At 39.3% G+C, this 11,423-nt stretch overlaps 1 protein-coding gene across 1 annotated transcript; it reads right to left on the reverse strand.

Moving 5' to 3' along the window:
* Positions 1-216: 216 nt before the first annotated feature.
* On the reverse strand, positions 217-1,167 carry LOC120226322 (olfactory receptor 52D1-like). The gene has a single exon (XM_039224514.1). It carries the CDS (start codon positions 1,165-1,167, stop codon positions 217-219), a length of 951 nt encoding a protein of 316 aa, XP_039080445.1.
* Positions 1,168-11,423: the final 10,256 nt, after the last annotated feature.

An 11,423-nucleotide genomic window follows, 5' to 3' on the forward strand; every position in this document is an offset into this window, starting at 1 on the left:
CACATCATAGCCTTACAGGATAATAGTTTTCTTTAGATTTAGCAGGTATGAATGTATTGTTCTAAATACTTCAAGAACTGTCAGATAATACATGATACTGGTTTGCTAGAATTAGCAGAAACAGAAACCTCTAGTCCAAGGATAAGATGTACTAGAGAAGGTGAGAGACTAATTATAACTTTTCCCATCGGCCCTTGGGATATGTATAGAGTCTAGCTACCTCCTTCCCATAAAAAAACCAAATATTCTTAGGCGGATTTGTTTGGTATTAATGCCATAGACCAGGGGGTTAAGAACAGGGGGCACGAGGAGATAGAGATTTGCAAATATGATGTGGACATGAGGAGGTACTTGGTGGCCAAAGCGATGGGTGAAAAATGAAAAGAAAGCAGGCACATAGAAAATCAGAATCACACAAATGTGGGCCCCACAAGTGCTAAATGCTCGGAATCGGGCATCCTTGGAGGGCAGGCGCAGCACAGCCTGCAGGATCAGGCAGTAGGAGGCGGCGATGAGGACCACATCCATGCCAGTGACTGAAAGGGCCACAGTGAGACCATAAACGGTGTTGGGCTTGATGCTGGCACAGGCCAGCTTGGCAATGCCCATGTGCTCACAGTAAGTGTGAGGGATGATGTGATGTCCACAGAAGGGTAAGCGTTTGATGAGGATGACAAAGGGGAAAACAAAGAGAAGACCACGGACCACACATGCCAGACCAATCTTCCCAATCACCATGGCATTGAGGATGGATGTATAATGAAGCGGACGGCAGATAGCCACATAGCGGTCAAAAGCCATGGCCAGTAGAACAGCCGACTCTGTGGCAAAGATGGTGTGAACAAAAAACATCTGGGTGAGGCAGCCATGGTAGGAAATTATGTGGGACTTAAACCAAAATATTGTTAGCATTTTGGGCAATGTGGTCGAACAGAGAACCAGGTCAGTGATAGAAAGCAGGCACAAGAAGAGGTACATTGGTTTATGCAGAGTTCTATCTGTCATGATGATGTAGAGGATGGTGCCATTGCCAACCAGAGCAAGGATATACATAGAGCAGAAGGGGATGGCCGCCCACACATGCTGGTCTTGCATCCCGGGGATTCCAAGTAGAATAAATGTGGGAGGATGGAAGGCAGTGTCATTGATGACAGATGCAGACAGCATAATGAGGAAGAGAACACAAGGCTTTATCTTCCTAAAATTGGTTAGAAAATGAAATCAAGTCATCCTAGATGTCATTTATTCCTCCCACATATTCATTCAATTTCTTGCATCTCTTTCATTTACACCAATTCTGCTCCAATTCGTGCCTTCCTCATTTCTTTCCTAGGGTATTAAAATAGCTTTATAAGTAATACGCTTACTTCTAGGATTGTCATCTTCCAGTGAAACCTCTACATTGCTGTAGAAATATTCTATCATGTGAAAATAATCAACAATAACACAAATATAACTTTCTTAATGTATGCTGTTCAGAATGTCTTCTATTACCTTCCTCTGATCTATGCTCCACCACTTTCCATCATGTTCTTGGTCCTGGGACACTGGACTACATGCAGATACTTCCCTGCTATCTCACTTCTGGTTGAATTTGACTATAGGAAACAGCAACAGAGGATTAAAGAAAGGTCAGGGATATTTTTCCTTCAGCTCCCTACCAGCAGGGTTGCTGCAAGCTGGCTTTATCTCTCTGTGAACATCTCCCTGTGGATTTGGTTTCTTCTTATAACCATGTTCTCCTCTTAACCCTTCAGTCCAAAGGACTACAATAGTGTCTGTGGTCATTAATCCAGGAACTTCACAAGCACTTGTGATTTCCCTACACCTACCCACATCTTTGAAAATGGTTTCTGTATTACACTGTCTTCAAATGTCCTAATGTAGGTGTGTGCTGCATTTCCTGCTAGGATCTTGGTATGATGTGCAAAAGCTCTTCTTGCTTTGTTCTTGATCTTACTCAACTATCTCATATTATTTACAATATACTCCATCACATATTTCATGTTCCAGTCATATCTGAGTGTTTTGAAATGTCCAAAAGCATGCTTAATCACATCTGCATGCTTTTTCATACACTGCTTTTTGGGGGGCACTGAATAGCTATTCCCATTAGTCACCTGACAAGCTACTAAGAGTCATTAAAAACCTATATGAGGGGCACCTGGGTGGCTCAGTTGGTTAAGCCTCCAACTTCCACTCAGGTTTTGATCTCATGGTTCATGAGTTCGAGCCTCACATTGGGCTCTGTGCCAACAACTCAGAGCCTGGAGCTTGCTTCAGATTCTGTGTCTCCCTTGCTCTCTGTCCCTCCTCCACTTGTGTGCTCTCTCTCTCAAAAATAAATAAACATAAAAAAAGATTTTTAAACCCCACATGAATATGTCCCCCTCTCTGAAGCTCTTCTAGGGTCTCTGATGCTGTGGTAAGAGAATCATTCATCTTCAGCATACCTCCTTTAGGAAATATAAACTGTTTTATAATTATGTGTATGTCTTTTGGCCCCTTTCACTGTGAAATTTGAGTCACATTTTTTTTCTCTACAATCAGCGTTAATGCTTTATATACATAGGATCAATAAATAATGTTTAATAAGTAAATGGATAAAGGATTGAACACAGCAAATGAATTTTTAACAGACTTTTATAAGTGACCATGGCTGAAAAGTGGCATTTCTTCTTGTAAGTATTCTGTATGGATCAGACAAGCTCTTCCCTCACCAGATCTATGATTCCCATCATGTTCTTTTCACTGCATATATGCCAAGATATGCTCTTGTTTAGCTCTTCAGTACATATCTTGCCTACTCTAATGTATCTATATAATAAATTTTTATTTATTTTCTTGATTGGCCATGTGATTTCATTGGATATAAAATATATCTGCCTTAGTCTGTTTAGTCTGCTTTACAGTACGAGCCCTGATATGATCAGTCAGACCGAGAGTCATATGAGTGTGTGTTTCCCAAAGTCTCCAAGTGAAGTATTCCATAGGAAGGGAAGTAGAAAGTCAGACCAGGAGCTTACAGGTGAGATAAATCAGGGAAGGTTTCTGGAAGAGACCGGGCCATAGATTGAGATTATGCCAATAGCAAAAGAGAAAAGAGTGAAAGAGACATCTTTCCCTGGAGACATCTCACTGTAAAAGATCCTTGTGGGTGAAGTTAGAGTCATCATTCTTACCTGATTGAAGTCCAGTCTTGGGGACTCAAAGACCCTCTTTTTTAGAAGGGACATTAACATTAAGTTCATTTAATCGTTCTTACCTCAAAAGAATTTTAGAACATGGAAACACCTAAGATAAGATCAAAAAGTTCTGTAATAATTAAAAAGAATATCCTTCCTTCAATCCCCTATTCACATCCACCTATATTATTAAAAGACCAGTTAATTTTGTTTGTTTTATTAATTGCAATATGCATTTCTCATACACTATTGCAAGTTTATTACTTCATGTTAACAATTACTAAGCTATAAATTGTAGCTTATAATATTATTATGGGCTTTAATTATTAATGAATTATTATTTTTCTTAAGTGTTTAAGCCATAAGATATAATATGCTACAATTCTATTGTAATTTTTTATATCCTTAAAAATTCAATAATCAAATTATAACAAGTGACTATAAACATTTCAATGTCCATCTTGGAAGGTGTAATTATTTTTTTGCTTCTATCCTGGAAATACCTGTGGTTTTTAAGCAATAGGACTATAATCCTATCATCTATTTGGGAAATAAGTTACAAAGCATGTATAGTTCAATAATTCTATGATACTTGGCTCCCAAATGTAATATCCTGAAAAGTGGTCACCTAGAAGTTGCTTGTACAACTCTAGTGACAGAAAATCTATACTCTTGAGGGAGCCATGTTCCATTTCAGATCCTCCAAGTTCAAGACTACTTACTTTTTTCCTTAGGTCAATGTCTGTAAACACAATCCACATCACACAAGCATTATTCCTCTACAGTGCCTTAGGTTTTCAATTTATGAAGTTAATATATCTTCTAAGTCTGCTCTTTCATTTTATTACTTTGTCAAAAAACACATTATTGACAGTCTACTACATACCAAACACCCATCTAGATGTCTTGTGTATTCCAAAGAGTAAGAATATGCATGCTCCATGATATATGAAGCTTACTAATGAGAAGACATAATCAATCAAATAATCTCCCATATTTGTGTGGAAATGCTATGTTGATGTATGCTATGAGGAAAAGATATATGACCAGTTCTTATTTAGAGAGAGCTTCCCTAAGGAAATAAAATTTAGTTCGCAAATCTGAGTCTTCATCAAATGCTTCAAATATCTCTTGTACAACTCACTCCCTAGGATTGTCACCTTCTCTATGTGGTCTGGAAAATAAGACATCAGGAAATAAATTCAGACTGCCTGGGTTCACAATCTGGCCTACTGCAGTTACTTGCTAATTGTCTTACTCCCCTCTGTCTTCAGTTTCCTAAAATAAGATTTGGATGATAATTCTTACTTTGTAAGGTTGTCAGAGAACTGAGAAAAATCGTGCAAAGTACATAATGCAATGTCTGCAGTTTAATAAGCATTGGTTACAATACTCACAGATATTTCTCATATTTTTGCACGTCTCTGAGTGCATTGAAATAACTATGTACTTGCCTCTCAGAAGAGGAAATTTCATTTATTTTGTCAAGTTGAAAGACATATTGGCTTTTCTTGAGTCTGTAATCCAAGGGTAAAGGCACTGAGTTTCATCCACTTTGAAATCAAGAACTATCTTCAGAAATATGCAGGACCACTTCTCAGTTCGCTAGGTTAGTGGACTTTCACGAGATCTGAGATCCCAATCTCATCAATATGCCGATGCCATTGATTTCTCCTCATTCATCTTCCTTAGGATCAAGAAACAATTGTGATGTGGGGACTCCTTCAGTACAACAGGAGCAAGCTGCGACCAAGAGACAATAGAGAAGGTGAAAAATGTGTATCTGATTTGAATTAAAGGAAGACATTCTATTAGGCTGTTCAACAAGATAGTCGCCTGATTTTGCCCCAGAAAAGACAACAAAACCTGGGGATACTGAAGCAGAGATTCGTGGTTTGGTGAGCTTCTAAGTTTCCTGCACGTGAAATTACAGGACAGAATTAGAGAATTTGATTGGGATGGTGCCAGCTGTACTAGAACCCTGGTGAGATTGGAAATTAGATGATTTTGTTTATCCCCTAGGTTTTCTGGGGACACTGTGAGGATTTTAGGTATGTAAGAACAGAATTACATTCTAATATACATACATATATGTATGTGTATACCTAAACATATATTATATGTTATATACATAATAATGTAATATATATGTATTATATATTACACACACACACACACACACACACACACACACAAACTTCTTCACTACTGTCTGGCTGCTATGAGTGAGAACAAGACACAGCTATTGTCAAGAAATTCTGAATTCATCATTGCTTTAAGAAAGGCTGTTCTTGGGGCGCCTGGGTGGCTTAGTCGGTTGAGAGTCCGACTTTCGCTTAGGTCATGATCTCGCGGTTCGTGGGTTTGGGCCCCGCGTCAGGCTTTGTGCTGACTGCCAGCTCAGAGCCTGGAGCCTGTTTCAGTCTGTGACTCCCTCTCTCTCTGACCCTCCCCTGCTCACGCTGTCTCTCTCTCTCTCCTAGAAATAAATAAATTAAAAAAAAAAAAAAAGAAAGGCTGTTCTTAGAGTTCTATCTGACTGGCTTGTCTTGAGCCCAAAAGGAAAAGAACAAGAGATGAAAATGTCAAACTGCAGCAGAAAGGACTGAGGTGCAAAGAAAAGGACTTACTGATAAATGTCTTGATTTGCAATAAGGTTATGCAGACATCAGAGGGATTCAAGGAACTGCACCCCTCCTAATGAAGGGGACAATCCGATATGAACTCGGAGTGACCAGTTACATCAGTATCTTTGTATGATTGTCATCCCTCTGTAGTGTCTTCCCTTACTTCTGCTCTTGGTTTTATAGAACTGTCCTCAACTTTATTTTCTGTCCATCTCATCCATTTAACACTCACCTCCACTTCAGTCAGTAGTCAGTCGTATTAGAGAAGTCTTGATCCAGCACAAGTAACATAGCTCCTGAATCCATGATTTGTTCTCATTTATCTCCACCCTCTGAAGGTTTTTTGACCCACTGAGGCTGTGGTGTGGCTCAGAGCACCAGTGGTACCAGCTGCTAAAAGGAGAGGTGAATTTGCAAATAAAATCCCTGGGGAGACACACCGGTCATATCAGAGTCTTCTCTTAAAGCCTAAAGATTTCTTTAAGGCAGAAGATGGGTCATCACTATCCTATAGTAAGTTACTGCCTGCTCAGCTCTCAGACCAGAAAAGAAATGTAGCCAAACTGTGTCAAATGGTTAGGGAGGGAAATTCAGAGAGAAAGGTGACACAGGATGAGGCTAGACTGAGAGGAGAGATACCTTGAGTTGGAATTTGCATGGCTTCCTTTGGTTGCCTAATTCAATACTGCATACTACCTCCTCTCAAGAAAATAATCCTTCTCCTTAATCTGATTTTCTCCACATTGACCTTGAGCTGGAGTCTTTATTGCCCTTTAACAGTTTGTGTCTTCATTAGGATCTTTCCTCCTTCATCTAGTTAGACCAGAATATAAGCTTCTAATTCAAAGGAACTGCTAGTTACAGTCCAGTGTAAGATACATTCTTCTCCTATAATGCACTGAGGGAATGACAGAGTGGCCCTTTGAAATATGTCTCTTTATTCCCTTATCAAAGTCCCACTCAGGCCAAGTATCCAGGTAACCTGGAATGAAGATGCAAAATTATATGTTGAATTGTTTGGATCAGGAGAGACTCCCATAAATTAAGGCAACATGGAAAGTGTGTACCTAAGAAAGATGTGAAAGGGGAAATAGCAATTTCTCCCAGAACTGATGTCATCTGGAATTACCTAAGGCTAGGGTATATCTGAGCCATGGGAAGATACCTTTCCAAGGGAGAAGAACAGACAGGGTAGATTCAGACTCATTTCAACTGTACTCACCAAGCAGATCTCACAGAACTGTAAACATCTTAGTTATGCCTCTTTTTTCTTCCTCACTCCAGACCTAAGCATCTGACACAATGGTACTGAACTATAAATACATATTCAGAGCACAATAATATTTACAATTTGTCTGTGGCTTCTTTCATGCAAGTTGGTGTGTAAATTGGCTCAAGATTTTTAGAAAGTGATTTGAAAGTATAAAGAAACATAAAAGGTGATTTCCCTTAATCAAGTACTACCACTCAGAGGAATCTACTTTATAGGAAATAAAGCAAATTAAAATGAGAGAGCTATAGATTTGAACCCCAGCTCTGACATATACCAGCTGAGAAATATTGAATAAGTTATTTAATTTTTAGGAACTCAGTTGTCTCATCTGTAAAACAGAGCTATTAATTGCACCGTAAGTCTTCTGGTTCTACAACTTTATTGTACACTGGAACCTCTTGGGGGGCTTTTAAAAAATGCTGATTCTTTCACTTACCCACAACCATGCTGACTTAATTGATACAGCATGAAACCTGGGCAAGACAGCAGATGGATTAGCAAGGCCCTGGTACTTAGTGTAGATGAGAAGATTCAAGAAGACAAGTATGGTGAAAAGCAAGTTGGTTGGGGAAATGTAGTAGTAGACGAGACCAGAACAGATGACAAGGAGTCAAGGTCATGTTGGATTCTGTAATACATTTCTCATTCTCATATTTATCTGGTTTTTCTCTCCTTTCTCTATATAAAAGTGTTCCTGGTAGTTTTAGACCAAGGCCATGTGGTATTTTATGGCCAATAGTGAAAGTAGAAGTGGCAAATGTCATGTCAGACTAAAATATTTAAGAACAAGTATGTAGAGTCTATGTTTTCTCTTCATCTGCTGCAGGGACAAGGAGGCCATGCTGCCATTGCTGACCTGCAAGTTACAAGCAGCCTGGGTCCCTGAGTCACTATATGGAGAAAAACCACCTTTGAGAGTCGTCAACTGCTATAAGACTTTGTGGACATACGAAATAAAACAGCCTAAGTGTCTATGAATAGATGAATGGGCAAATAAATTGTGGCATATATAATAGAAGATTATTCAGCAATAAAAAAGAATGAAATCTTGTCATTTGGCAACATGGATGGCACGAGAGAGCATTATGCTAAGTGAAATAACTCAGAGAAAGACAAATACCACATGATCTTTCTCTCTTTTATATGTGGAATCAAAAAAGAAAAAAAAGCTCATGGGCACAGAAAACAGATGATTGGTGGTGGTTGGTTAGGGAGTGAGAAATGGGTAAAGGGGGTCAAAAGATGACACAGCTTAACATTTTCTGATACTTTGAGTGGCTACTAGGCATGGTCCCAGCAGTATTTCCCATCAACAATTCTAGATGACAATTCTAAGATTCAGAGGACCACTGCCCCAGGTGACTTCAATGGTTTATGTGTCTGGAGAACCCAGGAGTTCTCTCCATCTAACACGTCCTAAACCAATCTTCACGTTATATGCTCACGTTTTGCAAATATTTTTTTTAATTTAGAAGTCCAGCCTGATCTATTAATTCTTGGTTAAGAATCTCTATTCCTGCCTGCCCTGCCCATTTCTCAGATGAGATGCTGAAGCTCAGAGAACAAGTAGCCAGCCGATTGGATGGTAGAAATTTCATGATGTCACTGGTCATTTGGCAAAGGCACCAGAGCTTTCTGGAGGTGCCTTCAGGCCTTTACCAAGCACCAGCACCAGCCCGTCTCCTGTCTCATGGGGTGTTGGGGGCTGGGAGACGCAACGGGGAGGGGAGCTTGCAGGAGGCCGCGGCAGCAAAGGTGCCTCATGAACTGGTAGTGTGACAGTCAAACGGCTATGGGCTGGTGGGGATCTGTAAGTGTGTGTGGTCACAGCCTCAGGGCTTTCAGGTGGGTGGTCCGGGAGGTGGAAAGTCCCAATGACCCAGACCAATGAAAGCTAATGAGATCCACTTACACACACACACACACATACACACACACACACACACACACACACATCCCAGTGGCCAGGAAATATTTTTTCCAAAAAACTAAATTTAGTAAAAGAGAATGCATAACATTTCAACTTAATCCACACCCTTACCTCCCTGTGCCTTCCCCAGGCAGTAAGGTTTAGTAGTTAAGAACGTGGACTTTGAGATTAAATTGTGTGGGTTAAAACCCCAGCTCTTCTATTTTCTCTCTTTGTGAATTTAGGCAAAGTGATATTCTCTCTGGGCCTCAGTTTCCTCATCTATAAAATGGGAATAATAATAGCATCCCATTCATAAACTCCTTAGCTGAATTAAATAGGACAGTTGTGCTTGGCACTCTGTCTGGGACCAGGCAGGGCCTGGGAGGCTCTGAAGCATGAGGACACCATAACTCCAGTCACTGAAAGGTGGCAGGGCCAAGCAGCACATGGAGGCAGAAAACTGCTCAAGCCACTCACAATGCCCAGAGAAGCAGCTATCTGTCCCAAGGGACCGTAGAGTCTGAGGGGGCAAACAACAAAACAAAACAAAACAAAAACCCAACAACCTCAAACAAAACAAAACAAACAAACAAAAGCGTATGAGAAGAAATACAGAAGCATGATATATTTGTCATGAATTACAAAACTTAGGAGGCTATATATTCCAGCTTGTCCAGGAAAGTCTGAATTTAGGTCTGTTGTCTGAGTGTCCCTGAAATTATCAAATTATTTGTAGTCCTTTCATAACTAAAAATGTTTTTAGTTTAGCAATGCTAAATTTAAAATATTGTGAATCAGCATATTTACAGTTTTTATCCCACAGCCTCAGGCATAGAGTGGACAGTTGGATTTAGAAAAAAAATTATTAGAAAATCATAATGAAGTGTGCGTGCGTGCGTGTGTGTGTGTGTGTGTGTGTGTTACAAAGGGAAAGAGGGTGAAAGGGGAGAAAAATTTGTATTCAACAGTAATTCTAAGAATAAATCATAAAATTAATGCTGGTGAGAAGGAGGGGAAAATGAGGAAAATGGGAAAAAGTGAAAAGGAAATAAGATTAGTTATTATAAACTCATTGAGGAAGTTGAAAGATTGCTTTCTGAGATTCAAAAGAAAGTGAATTGGAAAAACAGGAGGTGATGGATCAGGAACCAAATGCTTGAAATTTGGATTACTAACAATTTGCATATATTTGTGGAAATACAAATTCTAAGGTGTTTCTAAGGAATTCAGTAGATGAGGAAGGATGGTCAAGGTCTTTAGAGAAAAATGCAGAGTACTGAACGTCTAATTGTTCCCATTACTTATTATTGTATAATAAAGTACCCCCAAAATTACTGCTTTGAAACAATTTATTATTATCCCATGATTCTGTAGATCTCGTAGAATCATGTGGGCAGTTGTCATTTGAGGTCTCTCCTTTTTCTCTCATGTGGCTTCCATCAGATTTTGGGTGGAGTTAGCTCTAAGTTTCATAAAAAATTGATACAATTGATTCTGGCCATTACCTAGTAGCTCAGCTAGGCTATTAACCACACGAGCTCTCCTTGTGGTCTGGGGTTCTCACAGTATGGTGGCTGTGTTCTACAGTGAGTGTCAAATATGCAAATATCTATATCCAAAGGTACCAATGAGGAAGAGGTAAGGGTTCTGATAATCTAGTCTTGGATACCCTGAAATGTCACATCCATTACATTATTTTTTCAGGGAAATCACTAAGGCCAGCCCAGATAAGAGGGGAGTGGAATTACACTACATCTCTTGGAGGAGTGGCAAGATCATATTGCAGAAAAGTATATGGTATTGTTTTGTATATAAAGATGTTGTTTTGGCCATCTTTGGAAAATAAAACCTGCAATAGTTCACACTAGGTTATAATATCACAGATTTCCTTTTACATACAAAATACATTCACAAAACAAAACAAAAACAAAATAAAACAAAAACAAAAACAGAATACATTCACCTCTTCCCTAGTTCAAAATCCAAGATCTCAGCCTCTAAATCAGGCACAATGTGAATAGAGCTCCTTTGGTTCAGTTCCTTGTATACAGATCCTTGAATGTAGTTCCTCTCAATCTGAAGACATGTGAAGTAAAGAAATGAGAAGGAAATCTACTATTTATACAGCCAACACACCATGGTGATACAGAGATGGATAACTGTAATAGATACTCATATGTAAAATATTGGGAGAGTCAGATTACAGTCACTAGGCCATTATAGTTTTTAAAATCCAGCCAGAGATTAGTATCACCAGTTTCTTTCTTTTTCTTTTTCTTTTTCTTTTTTTTTTACTATTTCTTTCTTTTTTCCTTTTAAATAGTTTACTGTCAAGTTGGTTTCCAGATAACACTCAGTGCTCATCCCCACAAATGCCCTTCTCCATGCCCATCATCCCCCTACCTCTCCCCCCCATACCCATCAAT

This window comes from Hyaena hyaena, unplaced genomic scaffold, assembly GCF_003009895.1.
Source record: "Hyaena hyaena isolate Hyena2069 unplaced genomic scaffold, ASM300989v1 scaffold_1659, whole genome shotgun sequence".
Taxonomy (NCBI): domain Eukaryota; kingdom Metazoa; phylum Chordata; class Mammalia; order Carnivora; family Hyaenidae; genus Hyaena; species Hyaena hyaena.